The sequence below is a fragment of the Oenanthe melanoleuca genome, chromosome 5 (assembly GCF_029582105.1).
Source record: "Oenanthe melanoleuca isolate GR-GAL-2019-014 chromosome 5, OMel1.0, whole genome shotgun sequence".
Classification (NCBI taxonomy): Eukaryota; Metazoa; Chordata; class Aves; order Passeriformes; family Muscicapidae; genus Oenanthe; species Oenanthe melanoleuca.
The window spans coordinates 40,503,353-40,515,598 of NC_079339.1; the positions used below are offsets into that span (position 1 = coordinate 40,503,353).

At 37.7% G+C, this 12,246-nt stretch overlaps 1 protein-coding gene across 1 annotated transcript in view; it reads left to right on the forward strand.

The window, feature by feature from the left end:
• Positions 1-12,246, forward strand: part of NRXN3 (neurexin 3) — an 876,168-nt gene that overhangs the window by 356,521 nt on the left and 507,401 nt on the right. Inside the window, 2 exon segments of the mRNA XM_056493583.1 lie at positions 1,280-1,470; positions 1,935-2,108. Coding sequence (XP_056349558.1) covers positions 1,280-1,470; positions 1,935-2,108 — 365 coding nt within the window.

Sequence of the window (12,246 nt, forward strand, 5' to 3'; positions counted from 1 at the left end):
TTTGCTGAGCTGTAAGACAAAGGCTTCAAACAAAAACACTGAAGCTTAAGACTCCTGATTTTATCACTGACTTTTTTCTGTGGCTGTGGGAGAGACATCTTTACAGTGTGCAAAATACTAATTTTAAGTCGTTTGGACATAGTTAGAGTAATGTTTTGTCCTATCAACCTCACAGATTAGCACAGAGGAGGAGATGTGCTGTGGGCTCTGTATGTCTCTTCCTCCCTGCTCCCTTGTCCCCCCTTTTATTTTTTTCCATAGTAATACCTGATGTTCTGCCATCTCTGATGAAGGAAAAAGAAAAAGCGTATGGGCTGCTGAATTTGTGCTTCTGCTGGTCATGCTTGATGAAAAGCAAACTTGTTTTGAGCTGCTATATTCTTTTCAGAAGACCAATAGTTTATTAAAAAAATCCGTTTTTAGCAGAACAAATTTTTATCTCTTATGATTTAGACACAGTAGCCATGTTTTCCACAGTTTACTAGTCCTGTTTATTTCAGTTCCATCTGTTTTTGTTTTTGGCTTTGCACATACATCTGTAAGTGGGACACTGGGTAATAAAAAAAGCAATAGTCATGAGCCCCTGGTGCTCTGTTGAGAGTTGAAATTTGTTGTCTTTTATTTTTTTATTTTTTCTTTTCTACATAGAATACTTCTCTTCCATCCTCAGGTGGATTTCTGTGTTTGAACTATATAAATAATTCAGGGTAACACTCCCACGACTTCAGTCTTTGTTAGGGTCCCTATTTTTGCCAAAAGCTTTGCTAATTGTTTTTCAGCTGTTTGAATAAGTCTAGGATCTCATGAGAATTTTAGTACAATATTTCAAGTGAGTTTCCCAATTAACTTCTTATGGGAGTTATTCAAATCTCAGAATTAACCTGGGGAATATATGCTCCAAATAAGCATATCTAGTGTTAATCCCCAGTACATTTATCAAAATTACCAATTTAAAAAAAATAATTATATGCACCGACAGTGTTTTTGTGGATCTGAGAGAACTTTGTGAAAAAGAGGAATGTTTTATGGCTAGAATCTGATTACTTGAAATGGTGTCATCTCAAAATACTAATCCTTACACTTTTGTGGAAAGAAAACAACTATATTCTTTCAAAGCAGTGGTGAGTATTCTGGCTTATTCAAATTTTCTAACCCAAAGATATTTCCCTTCATTACTTTTTTAGAGTTAATTTATCAGCTCTGGCTACAAAAGCCGCTTAATGGTTCAGTAATGCTGGAGTGCTTTCAGAATTTTAACCAGTTCTTGCTGTATTTACAGCTATATACACTACGTGTTTGACCTTGGAAATGGGCCTAATGTTATCAAAGGCAACAGCGATCGTCCTCTGAATGACAACCAATGGCACAACGTCGTCATCACCAGAGATAACAGCAACACACACAGCTTGAAAGTGGACACTAAGGTGGTCACTCAGGTTATCAACGGTGCCAAAAATCTGGATCTTAAAGGTAAACTCTGCAAGAGTGACAGGTTCCCCCTTTATTCCTGAGGGGCTGAACTAGTGAAAAAGAGATAGCTTGGCGTAACCATTCATTATAGAACAGTAAATCTGGACTTTGCAGATTTTGGATTTCTAATTAATTTATCTCTTTTTTTATTTGACAACTTCTTGTAGCTGAGTAGTTGGTCATATTTTGCTTTTTATAGACTAATATTATTTAGGGGATTTTGTGTTGGATTTTTTTTTTTTTTTTTTCGTTTCCTTTTTGTTTTGGTCAGTTAGTTTTGGGGTTTATTTTGTTTTTTTATAGTAAAGGAAGATGAAGTGACTTGTTGCACAATACATTGCTATGTTTTAAACTTTTTCTGTACATGTGTTTACTTTGCTTTATTCACATTTGGTGACAAGAAAAGTGACTTTAGAAAGTGTGTAACATCCTTCTTTTTGTATGTTTACCCCTCTCTGCTCTAGGTGATCTCTACATTGCTGGCCTAGCTCAAGGCATGTATAGCAACCTCCCGAAGCTTGTGGCCTCACGTGATGGATTTCAGGGCTGTCTGGCATCTGTGGACTTGAACGGGCGTCTGCCTGACCTTATCAACGATGCTCTGCACCGCAGTGGGCAGATTGAGCGTGGATGTGAAGGTATCATTGATTTCAGAGAGATTCCCCTCTCCAGAACTCACTCTGCACTTCATTGTTGCACTCTGTGCATCTACTTGTTTACCTTACTGTCCATTTCATTAGTTTGCTTCCATTGCAATATCCTTCACTACACTTCTGTCTACCAAATGCGGCTTAAGGACTGACAGTTTCTGAGAGCGGCTTAGCAGCTCTTTTCTTACATGCTTCATCTCCTATGGGTTGGTACCTTCAGTAGTGGGAAAGGATGGTGCTAGGGCATGGACTACTACTTACCAGTAGTTTTGTAGTTTTCTCGCTGTGGTTTATTAACATTAAAATACTTGTGCTTCAGAGCACCCTTTCTTGGGATCCACAGAAGTAAGTATTTTGAAGGACAAATACAGACAGGGGAAATGGAAGGTAGAAGGAGCTGAAGGATGAAGATTGGATCAAAGAGGTGACTTGTCATTCCTGGTCTTACTTCTAGATAAATGGATCCGTTTATTCCATCCACAAAAATCTAGACTGAGTGATTCACTGCTTTTTTCTCACTGGTCCTTGAAAAAGTTAAGCAGATGTCCAATCTTTTGTGTAGTTTAAAGAGGATGCCCTCAATATTCATGAGTATTTTCTGCCTTTGAGGCATTTTTTCATCTCTGCTAATTTGCCACATGTTCTCCTGTGTTTTCCTTTATTTTAACTGGACATCCCTATATTGCTTACCATGGGCACTAGAGTTATCTGAAATTCAGCTGCATGTTCTAAATATTTTCATCCCATCCTGCGTCCAGCCGAAAAACCGTAACAGCAGTGGCTAAAGAACATTTTATTTCTTCTGTAAGATAGTTTTCTATGTGCTTTAGAGATGTTTCTTCTACCTCACCTTTTCTACTAACAGCTTATCACAAAGGAGACTGACTATTATTAATCTGGCTGACACCATTCCAGATGTTTTGGGACTTTGTCTTTGTCCTAATTTAATCTTCTTTCCAGATCCCACAGTACAATCATAATCTTTTGCTACTTTCCATGAAATAGTATAGTTAACCTTTGAAATTCACTGGTGCATGAAAAACATGAATGACACATACAGGCTGGATAATCAGAAACACATTTTGCATACTAAGCACTATGTGGAAAACAGCAAATCTAATCTCATGCTTAAAATCTCACAGCAGGATAATGTCTAAAAGGATTTCACCCTTCATCTGCTCAGTAGAGAAATTTCAAATCTGATCATACTTGACTTTCTCTGTGGAATCAAAGGTTGTCCATGGAAGAGTGGAGCAGTAATTTGCTCCATGATCGTTTGACATCTTTCCTTTTCCTTGCTTTTGTATTCTATTCTCATAGTGCTACTGGATTTATGGAACAAATGTGAGCTTTTCTCTCAGCTACAAAGAAAATGAAGTTCAGGGAAGTAGGAAAAGTGCTTGTTTGTTACAGAGAAATTGCATTGTTAGAATAAGTGTTGAAAATGATGCATGGAGAAATGCATCCTCTTCTTTCTACTACTTCCCCCTTTCTTTTGAATTCAGTTTAAGGAAAATGGAATTTTATAGCTTTATGTAGTAAAGCAGTACCAAAAGTGGAAAGAAAATTCTGACTATCTCAAAAGGGAGGATAATTGCTATCTTGAGTCATTCATAGGCTGTGAAAAAATTCAAAATGTTAAAATTGTTAGGAAGTGCAGGAAATGGCATCTGCACCTGTGAGTTCTAATTTGTTGGGTTGTAAATGTAAAGGAAGACAATGGGGAAAGGAGAACTACCAATCTTTCTTCAGTATCAGCTGTGATATTAGAAATTTTTAAGAACAGGTAAAGAAGGTAAGTATGCACTGCTTGAATAACCATCTTTTGAGCCATGAGGTTGGTGATTTGGTGTTTTGCTGTTCCTATTGTGCTATGTAATATAGATAGGTAACCTTCAAGCAGAGGATTCAGGAGCCTACTGCCTGTGCTCCAATCTTTGTGCTCTACTTTTTCCATTCTGTAAAAGAAAACTTAGAATCAAGGTATAACGCACCAAAACTCTATGTGGCTTCTTTAGAAACTGACTCAATTAAAAAAATCAAACCAACCAAACAAAATAAAACCAAAACAATAATCCCAAAGAAAATTTAAAAGAAGAAACCCTGTGCCTACACAGAAGAGTAACAGCTGTATTGTTTTCCTTTTACTGGTTCTCTAGTCTTCAGAAAGTGTATTTGGATCTTTAGACAGTCAGACTTAGTAGATCTTTGACTTATCTTTGCCATATGGTGGACTATGATATGACCATCGACAACAAGATCATTCTCACCTAGGTGAAATAAGGAGCAGGTACTCTTTGTTTTTTGATTGCTCTGATAACTGATTAAGACTGTGAGTCTAAAGCCTGCTTGCCTGTTGATGTAAGTTTTTTTTTAAGGATGTGTTGAAATCCATGAGCAGGTGACAGCTTGTGAGGGGGCAAGGTGTTACTGTCACTTATATCCAGTGTCGAGTTCAGTTCTTTGGATAAAGACAAATTTTTGTCTTATGGAGTTATCAGTACTTTATGGTTTTCTGGCAATAAATCCACTTTGGACAAAAAGCCAAACAAATGAAATATATGCTTGGCAGAGGTACTGAAAATCAAATAGATTTTGTTTTTTTTTTTTATTTTTACTGAAATGGATTCTACGCAGTTCTCAAACAAGACAAAATCTCTCTAAAATTATTGTAAATGATGAGAGATGAGTTAAAGAATGTGATGTTTTTTCTTCTCTTTTTATTATCTTCAAATTTTTGATTTTGTGTGTGCATGAATGAAATGCATTTCTTCTCTTTTTGTTTGGTTTTGTTATCTGTAAGTTGCGTTAATGTAGTCATTGTCTCTCTGTGCCTTTGTTGCTTGTTTTGATTATTGGCTGTGATAGTTATACCACTCGCTTTTATTTATTCAAAGTGATGTTACCCTGGTTTATCTGCTTTTATACTAACCTGTTGTTTATTGTCTTTGCTTTTTTTTGTTTGTTTTGTTTTTTTGCTAACAAAGTTGAGTTGACCAAAGCTGACCTGCAAGGTAGAGAAGGTTGTGGTTATTTTTCTCCATTACTTGTTTCAATGAAAGATGCTTTTATGTAACATTTGGTGCCTTTTACTGGATGCAGTCACACCTCTAAGACAGGAGCAGAATGGCAAGCCCCAGAATCTCTGAAGAAGGATTCTGAGTTGAAGAAGAACATGGCAAACAATGGATCTGATTCTGTTGACCTGGGGGGTTTGACTGTATCAATCTCTGAATAGCCACCGAAGTACCAGTTGATTTCCTGCAAAGCCTAATGATCAGGCAAATAACTACTATGCATCAAAACATAGAAGGCCCTCAGAGCTTTAAAAAATAGAATGCTGAGTTAGTTTCTTTAGTACTGATCTTAAGGAGGGAGATCAGGAGGTAAAAACTGGTTTGTTTGTTTTTTTTTTTTTTTTTTTTTTTTTTTTTTTTTTTTTTTTAATTTTAGGTTTTGAAAATATACCACAGAAATAACTTTCTGGAATTTCAATATTAAAATAAAACAAAAACAAAAAACCCAAATTTCTAAACTACAAACTCCATTAATATTTAGAATGGCTTTTTACAAGCCTAGTCTGGATAGAAAGGTTCCTTTTTGTAGGAGGGTCAGCACATAGGCGCAGTTGTTAACACTGAGGGGGACGAGCAGTCAGTGCTGCCAATATTACACTTTTTCTGTGCCACAAAGCTCCTTCCTCAGCAGCTATGGCTGCAACAGCCATGTCAGAGTCTTTCCCCAGAGACCTTCTGAAAAGTCTGCAGCCCCTGGTGGTGCAGAGTGCCTGGTGCCTGTCTCAGAACCTGGGGCCAGATCATCTCCTCTGCAGAAGGTGTGTCCTTGTTGAGGAGCTGTGTCACCAGGTCAAGGAGTTGTTTGAGAAAGTCAGTAAGCTGAGTTGCATTTGTGAGAATAAGAAGGAAATCAGGTATTCTTTGAGACCCTGCAGACTTTTTGCCTGGAACATAAGTAGACATAAGTGCCTATTAGAAATTAATAGGTCTTTCATGTTAGTATAAACACACTGATGTTTTCCATGGCATTGAAAGGGAATCCTTTTAAATATGATAATGAAAGTGTACTTCTCAATTCTTCTGTAAAGACTCCAATATAGAATACAAATTAATATATTCGGGAATGCCATGAAAATTAAAAAATTGTTTCTCTTTTTTTAATAGAAAAGGAGATAATGGTCTTGGGTATAAGGGGAAGTCAGAGGCACTTAACAATGTGTCTCTGTTTAGCAGTCCTGAAGCCACAGATGGCATCTGTTATGGGATCATCTTAGTCACCTAGAAATTTTATGTCTAAGCCACTTTTATGTCTAAGGTTCAGTCATGAGACAAAACATAGAATGTTCCTGTTTCACTCTCTGAGGCAGAGACTTCCTGACATTTCTGACCTGTTCCCAACTGTAAAAAGTTGAAATACTGTGTCTTACAGAGGTGAGTGATACAGAGAGGTGCTGCCCCTAGGGGATTTCTGAAGTTTATGTAAATGAAATGGGTAAAAGATGAGTTTTGAAAAAATAGGAAATATATGTGGACTGGGACTAATGTGATGAAAAAAAAGTGTCCTGGAAGTACACTGGAGAATAAACAACTTTAGGATTAAGATGTTTTGTGCCATCCACTCAAATTGTGGCAATGATATTGAGACTTACATTAGACATCAGCAAGTATTGTGTCCCTCTTGCTACAGCCACTGTTCTCTGTAGTCAATTCGTGTCCATCAGAATTCAGAATGCACGCTCAGGAATTCCAGAGCTTGATTTGTGATGTTTATTGAAGTGGATGCATCATAAACAAGAAGTTCTGGAACAGAGAGATCTATTGTTTTGATTTTTCCAGAGTCCTCAGAACCAAAGGCATATTACAGCTGTGAAGATTATTCCATCTCAAGCTCAATTTTTTGCAGAGGTCTTAACACTGTAGGGATATTTACCCTTCAGATAGAGACATCTGACTACATTGAAGCCTAAGGGGAATCATTTGGCTTGAATGCATAAAGTGGATTATTGGCTTTTCAGGAAACCAACCTTTGCTAAATAGGTTTGGCTATTTCAGGATAGGCCATGACACCTCATACTTAAAAGCTGGACTTGATGACCCTTGTGGATCTGTTCCAAATCAGACTATTCTGTGATTATTTTATATTGCTGTGATTTGCAGTGAGGAAGGATGTTTTTCCAGTGTACTGTTTTTTCTTGTTCATGTTCAGCCCTTTCAATTTTCCTTTATGCTTTTAGTTTCTGTGTCTGAATGTTCAAATGCTGTTTATTTCCTCTGCTTCGTTTGCATCTCCCTGTATCTTTTGCATTCTGTGTGCAGGCATACTCCCTTTTATGCGGTTGACTTTTTGTTCTATGGTTGGGATTTTTATTCTTTTGGCCTTTTTTTGTTCTTCCCTCACTAGCATGTATATAAGCACATTGTTCATGACCTTTTAGATTACTTAGAAATGGAGAGTGGAAGGATGGCAAGAGAGATGAAGATAAGTATATGCCAGCTTTCTTTGAGGGGAAAGAAATCCCACCACTTTGCAGATCCATTTCTATGGATTGCCATTGCTGCTTGATTCTCTTCTCCTGTAACCTTGAGATAGATGTGCTTTCTGTGGGAGAAAGCACATTTTTGCAAAATTGTTATTTTAACTAGTTCCAGTTCCTGAGGTTTTCAGACCAGCCACTTATTTGGAACAAAAGGACTCAGCACCATGACTTTTATCAGGTAGATGAAGTATTCAGGCTCTGTTGAGGCACTGAAGAAATGGCTGCATTTTTCAGAGGTTAGAAGAATGCTGGCTTTTGAGTTATTTCTGACAATGAGTAACTTTAAATATGGAACCTGACAGATGCCTAACCTTATTTAGGTGATGAAAGGGATGATGAGTTCTTAACAAAGTATGAAACTGAGAGCTTGAAGAGCTGGCCTTGCAATCCTTGAAAATCTGTTTGGTTTTTAGTTCTGGTTTGCTATATTAGTCATTGATATTCCTGCTTTCTGCTATCTGTGACTCAAAATACAGGACCTAACTTTCTGAATCATGCACTGAACCCTGACTGTAATTTAGTTTCTTACATTTGTGCAGAGTAAATGCTGATGTATCACCAATATGTGCTTGGCAGTTATAGTGTATGTGGTATGGTCCATCCCATAAAGTGATGGTTCCATGAGATTCAGACTTAATTTTGCTCACTTTTTACTCAGAAAAAAAATCTTGTTTTCCAAATTGTTATAACATTGGAAAACTGTTGGGCATAACTTTGTTTCCTACTTAACCTGGAGGAAGAGTGAGTCCTGTAACAGGTTTATTTTCTGCCTGGTGCATATGGTTTTCAAGACCTGATGCCTCTCTGAGCTGAGCTGCTACTGCAGATTGAATTTAAAAAGGCTGACTATCTCTGGTTATGAAAGAGGAATGCTGACAGAAGTAGAGTGTAGGTTTATCAAAGGTGCAAATTGATTGTAATATCTGACTTGCAGTGGTAGAGATATTTCAGTGCTGGATGGCATTTGTAATTTAGGACCTAAAGAAGCACCTTATTCTGCAAAGGCTGTAAAGATGTCTTGTGTATATTACTCTCCTATTGCTTCTTAACATCTCTGAAGATACAAGGGGAAAAGATGAGAGCATTTAGGGAGATGAAGAATGAAAATGGAACCATGTTGTCATTGAACTTCTCCTATTGCTGATCTTCATCTTATTGAGACAATAATGTTAACACAAATGGTTGATTCCCTTCAAAAAGAGTGAAATTTTGATGTGTGGTGGAAGGTGTTAGGTGCAATATGATACTTGCTTATCTTAATATTTATTGCTAGTTGTGATCAAAGCGTGAAGCAGTTGTGTTATAATCCTGCAGCTGCTGTATAAACTGATTCCACATGTAACTTGAAAGAGCAATAAACACAACACTGTCTTTTATTTCTCAAGTTCCTTTTCCTGCAAAGAACTTTCAAAAGATACAGAAGGAATGGCTTTTCTTGCCAGTGAAACATGTAGCAGTTGCTAATTTTTTTTAAATTTCAGGGCAAAGAGAAACATACCATACAACTGATATTGTAGGAAAAAGGGTAGATGAAGCAATTGGTCTAAACAGAATACAGATACAAGATCAGGCTATTATACTCTTCAAAGGTGATTTTCTTCAAATACTCAGTAGAAAAACTAATAAACAAACAATACATCTGGATAGGTAAAAAAGTGATACTGATCTCCTTCCCAGGGAGGGAGACCCAACAAATCTCAGATCCTGCAAGTCCTTGGATACTGAGCTGTTCCAGTAAAAATCAGAGATGCAGATAAAAAGGGTGTTGTTGAAGAATTTTGATTTGCCATTTCATGTTCCAAAGGAGATGCCTCTGTTGGTAGGCTTAGTCTGGACAGGGAGAGACACAGCAAGTCATGCTTCTGCTGGCAGGGTTGCTTTTCTGCACTGGGGACTTTTCCACTTTCACTTGACATCTACTGCCCACTTACTCCTCTTTCCACTGTGCATGTGGCACAAAGAAGGCAATGCACCAAACTCAGCTACAAACAGACAATAAAATCAGAGGTATCTCAGATTATTATGTGAAGACTAGTTCTGAAACTTTGCTTTTAAATGCTTTGTCTGCTCTTACTGTTGCCAGAGGAATGAGATTAAAAATAGACCTGAGTCCTGATGGCACTGGTAATTTAGAAACAATTCTACTGCTTTATATATAAGTTGTTTGTCATCTTCTTTCCTTGTTCGTTAGCACTAAAGGGCATGTGCGTGGTAACACAGTCTTCATGTTTTATAATCCTTCCTGTGCTTCTCTCACTTTGCTCCCTAATCCAAAATCCTAATTCCCTGTGACATTCCTATTAGTTGCTCTGAAGAAAATTCTGTTGCCACAGAGGATTATGACATCAGGCAATGACTTAGCAGCAGAAGCTGAACTCTGAGACAAAGATCCTTTTATGATTCAAATGGCTCATAGTACTAAGAAGTGGGGCCAGTACCCAGCATCTGTGCTGTGCTGTCATGACTGACTCTAAAGATGGCAGATCAGGCTTCAAGCTTGCTTGTGGTATTTTCAGGCTTTCAAAATTCCTCCTTGTTGTCTTTTCTTCTTTTTCTTTTTCTTCCCCCTCTGGCTGCTGAAAGTGCTGTTCCCATCTTCACACTTGGTTTCTGTGAAATACCATTCAGATACCATAGCACAGGCCATGAATTCAAGTGCTTCAGCTCTCTGGGCTCTATCATATGAAGACCTCAAGCCATGTATACTGGGCTTCATGCAGTCTTATTCCTTGAATAGAATAATTTCCCTTGCAGCATCTAGACAAAGGATGTACCCATTGTCAAGTCCAGTTACTGATTAAAGCATTTTTTCAGAATAAGGAAGAGTGGACAAATGGTGTTGAAAATGGTGTTCTGCTCTGCTTCTATGTAATGGTCTGTATAGTTGATGCTGTAGCAAGTTTGCATAGAGTCACAGCTGCTTTCTTTTTTTTTTAATTTTTAAAATATAGATATTGATATCTTGCTTGTTTATACCTCTAGGAGTATTGGCATTCATGTTTGAGGTTAGAGGTTAGATAGTGGGATAGTAATGTGCAAGAGAGGTATTAGTTCCTCATTCCTTATCCTCAGATAATTTAGACATTTTAGACAAAACGACATCTAACCTTCTATTTCAGATTGTTAAATGTTGTCCCTTCTTTTGCTCGGCCAGAGTAAGTCTGAAGCAAGTATCAGACCACAACCTGATGCACATGTGTGTATATATATATTTATATATATATCTCCATGATTTTTACAAGAGTAAAGGCAGGAGGGAGGCCTGTATGGCCTGTGTGCCTGCCAGCCCACGCTGGAAAGTCTGTCAGCTCTGTTCTAATCTAGAAGTGATCTGTTAATTTCACACTGTGCCACTGAGACCACTGGGATTCATATGGCTGCAAATGTGAGCCAGGTGGGTGGGAAGAAGAGGCGGAGGGGAGGAGAAAAGTGTTGAAAAATGCTGCTCAACTTTCCTTCAGCATGGCAACAAGGGGTTTTCTTGCTGTGGCTGCTCCTGTCTCTTCTTTTCAATAGGTGAACTTTCCTTCAGGGATTTTGTTGTCATCTTCTATTAACCACATTTATGCTTCTACCTAGAGATTTTGAGGTTTGTTTGTTTTTTTTAACAGTGTGATACATTCTGGAAGAAGCTGAGGTTTTTGTTAAAATTCAGTCTAACTTTGCTTACCAAGTCACATGTTCATTCTCATTGCAGGAGAGATGTAAAGAAATGCAGATAGCTGAAAAGCTACTGAAATTCATCCATTTTGCTCTTTCAGTAGGGAAAGATGATCTGGTGGGGACTCTGGTGCAGAAACTCTGCAGCAAAACTTTAAGGGTCCATTCCTGGCTTAGTCTTTGAATTGTTGGGAGGATCATGGCCTGATGTGGGACTTCCAGTTAGATGTGGATTCTACAAGGACTTGTAAATATGGAAGTGCCCAGGTGTGCTGTCTCAATATCAAAGATGCTGAATAATGATAGGATTTAGTAAAATCACTATGGACTGTGTCTGATGGAGGTTGAAGGGTTTCATTTTATGTTAAAATATTTTAAAATGCTTGATCCACTTTGGTCTGTCCTATCTAATCTATAAAATACAGATGGAGGTGTTGACGTGATGAAGAAATAAGGAAAAGGATTGAGTCTTGTGGAGTTGCTGTTGCTAGCAAAGACTGTGAAGAAAGATGCTGGGATGGGTTGAACAGTTGTTTCTTTGTCTTTGCAATATTCTTCTGGACTGGAAGTGGGTAATGAACTGTTCTCAGGCAGCTTAGCCAATTGATCCTTTATTATCTGCTTTGTTTCTTCTTTTCCAACACATACAGCATATAGAACAGTAGATATGTCAAATGTATATGTATATTTTATTTAAAATCCTGCACAATAGGAGCAACATACCTTTTTCTAGAATGCTGAATATAAAATACGTTCCCAGGAAGTAACTTGTACACTCATGTTCTTGTAATCTATGACTTGCAGCTTCATGCATGTTCTCAAAGGATTCAGAATCCAGCTACCTCATTGTGAATGACATAGTAGCTGTCATTCAGAGTCTCTCTGATCTGAAGATTACTTTTTTGCCTGTTG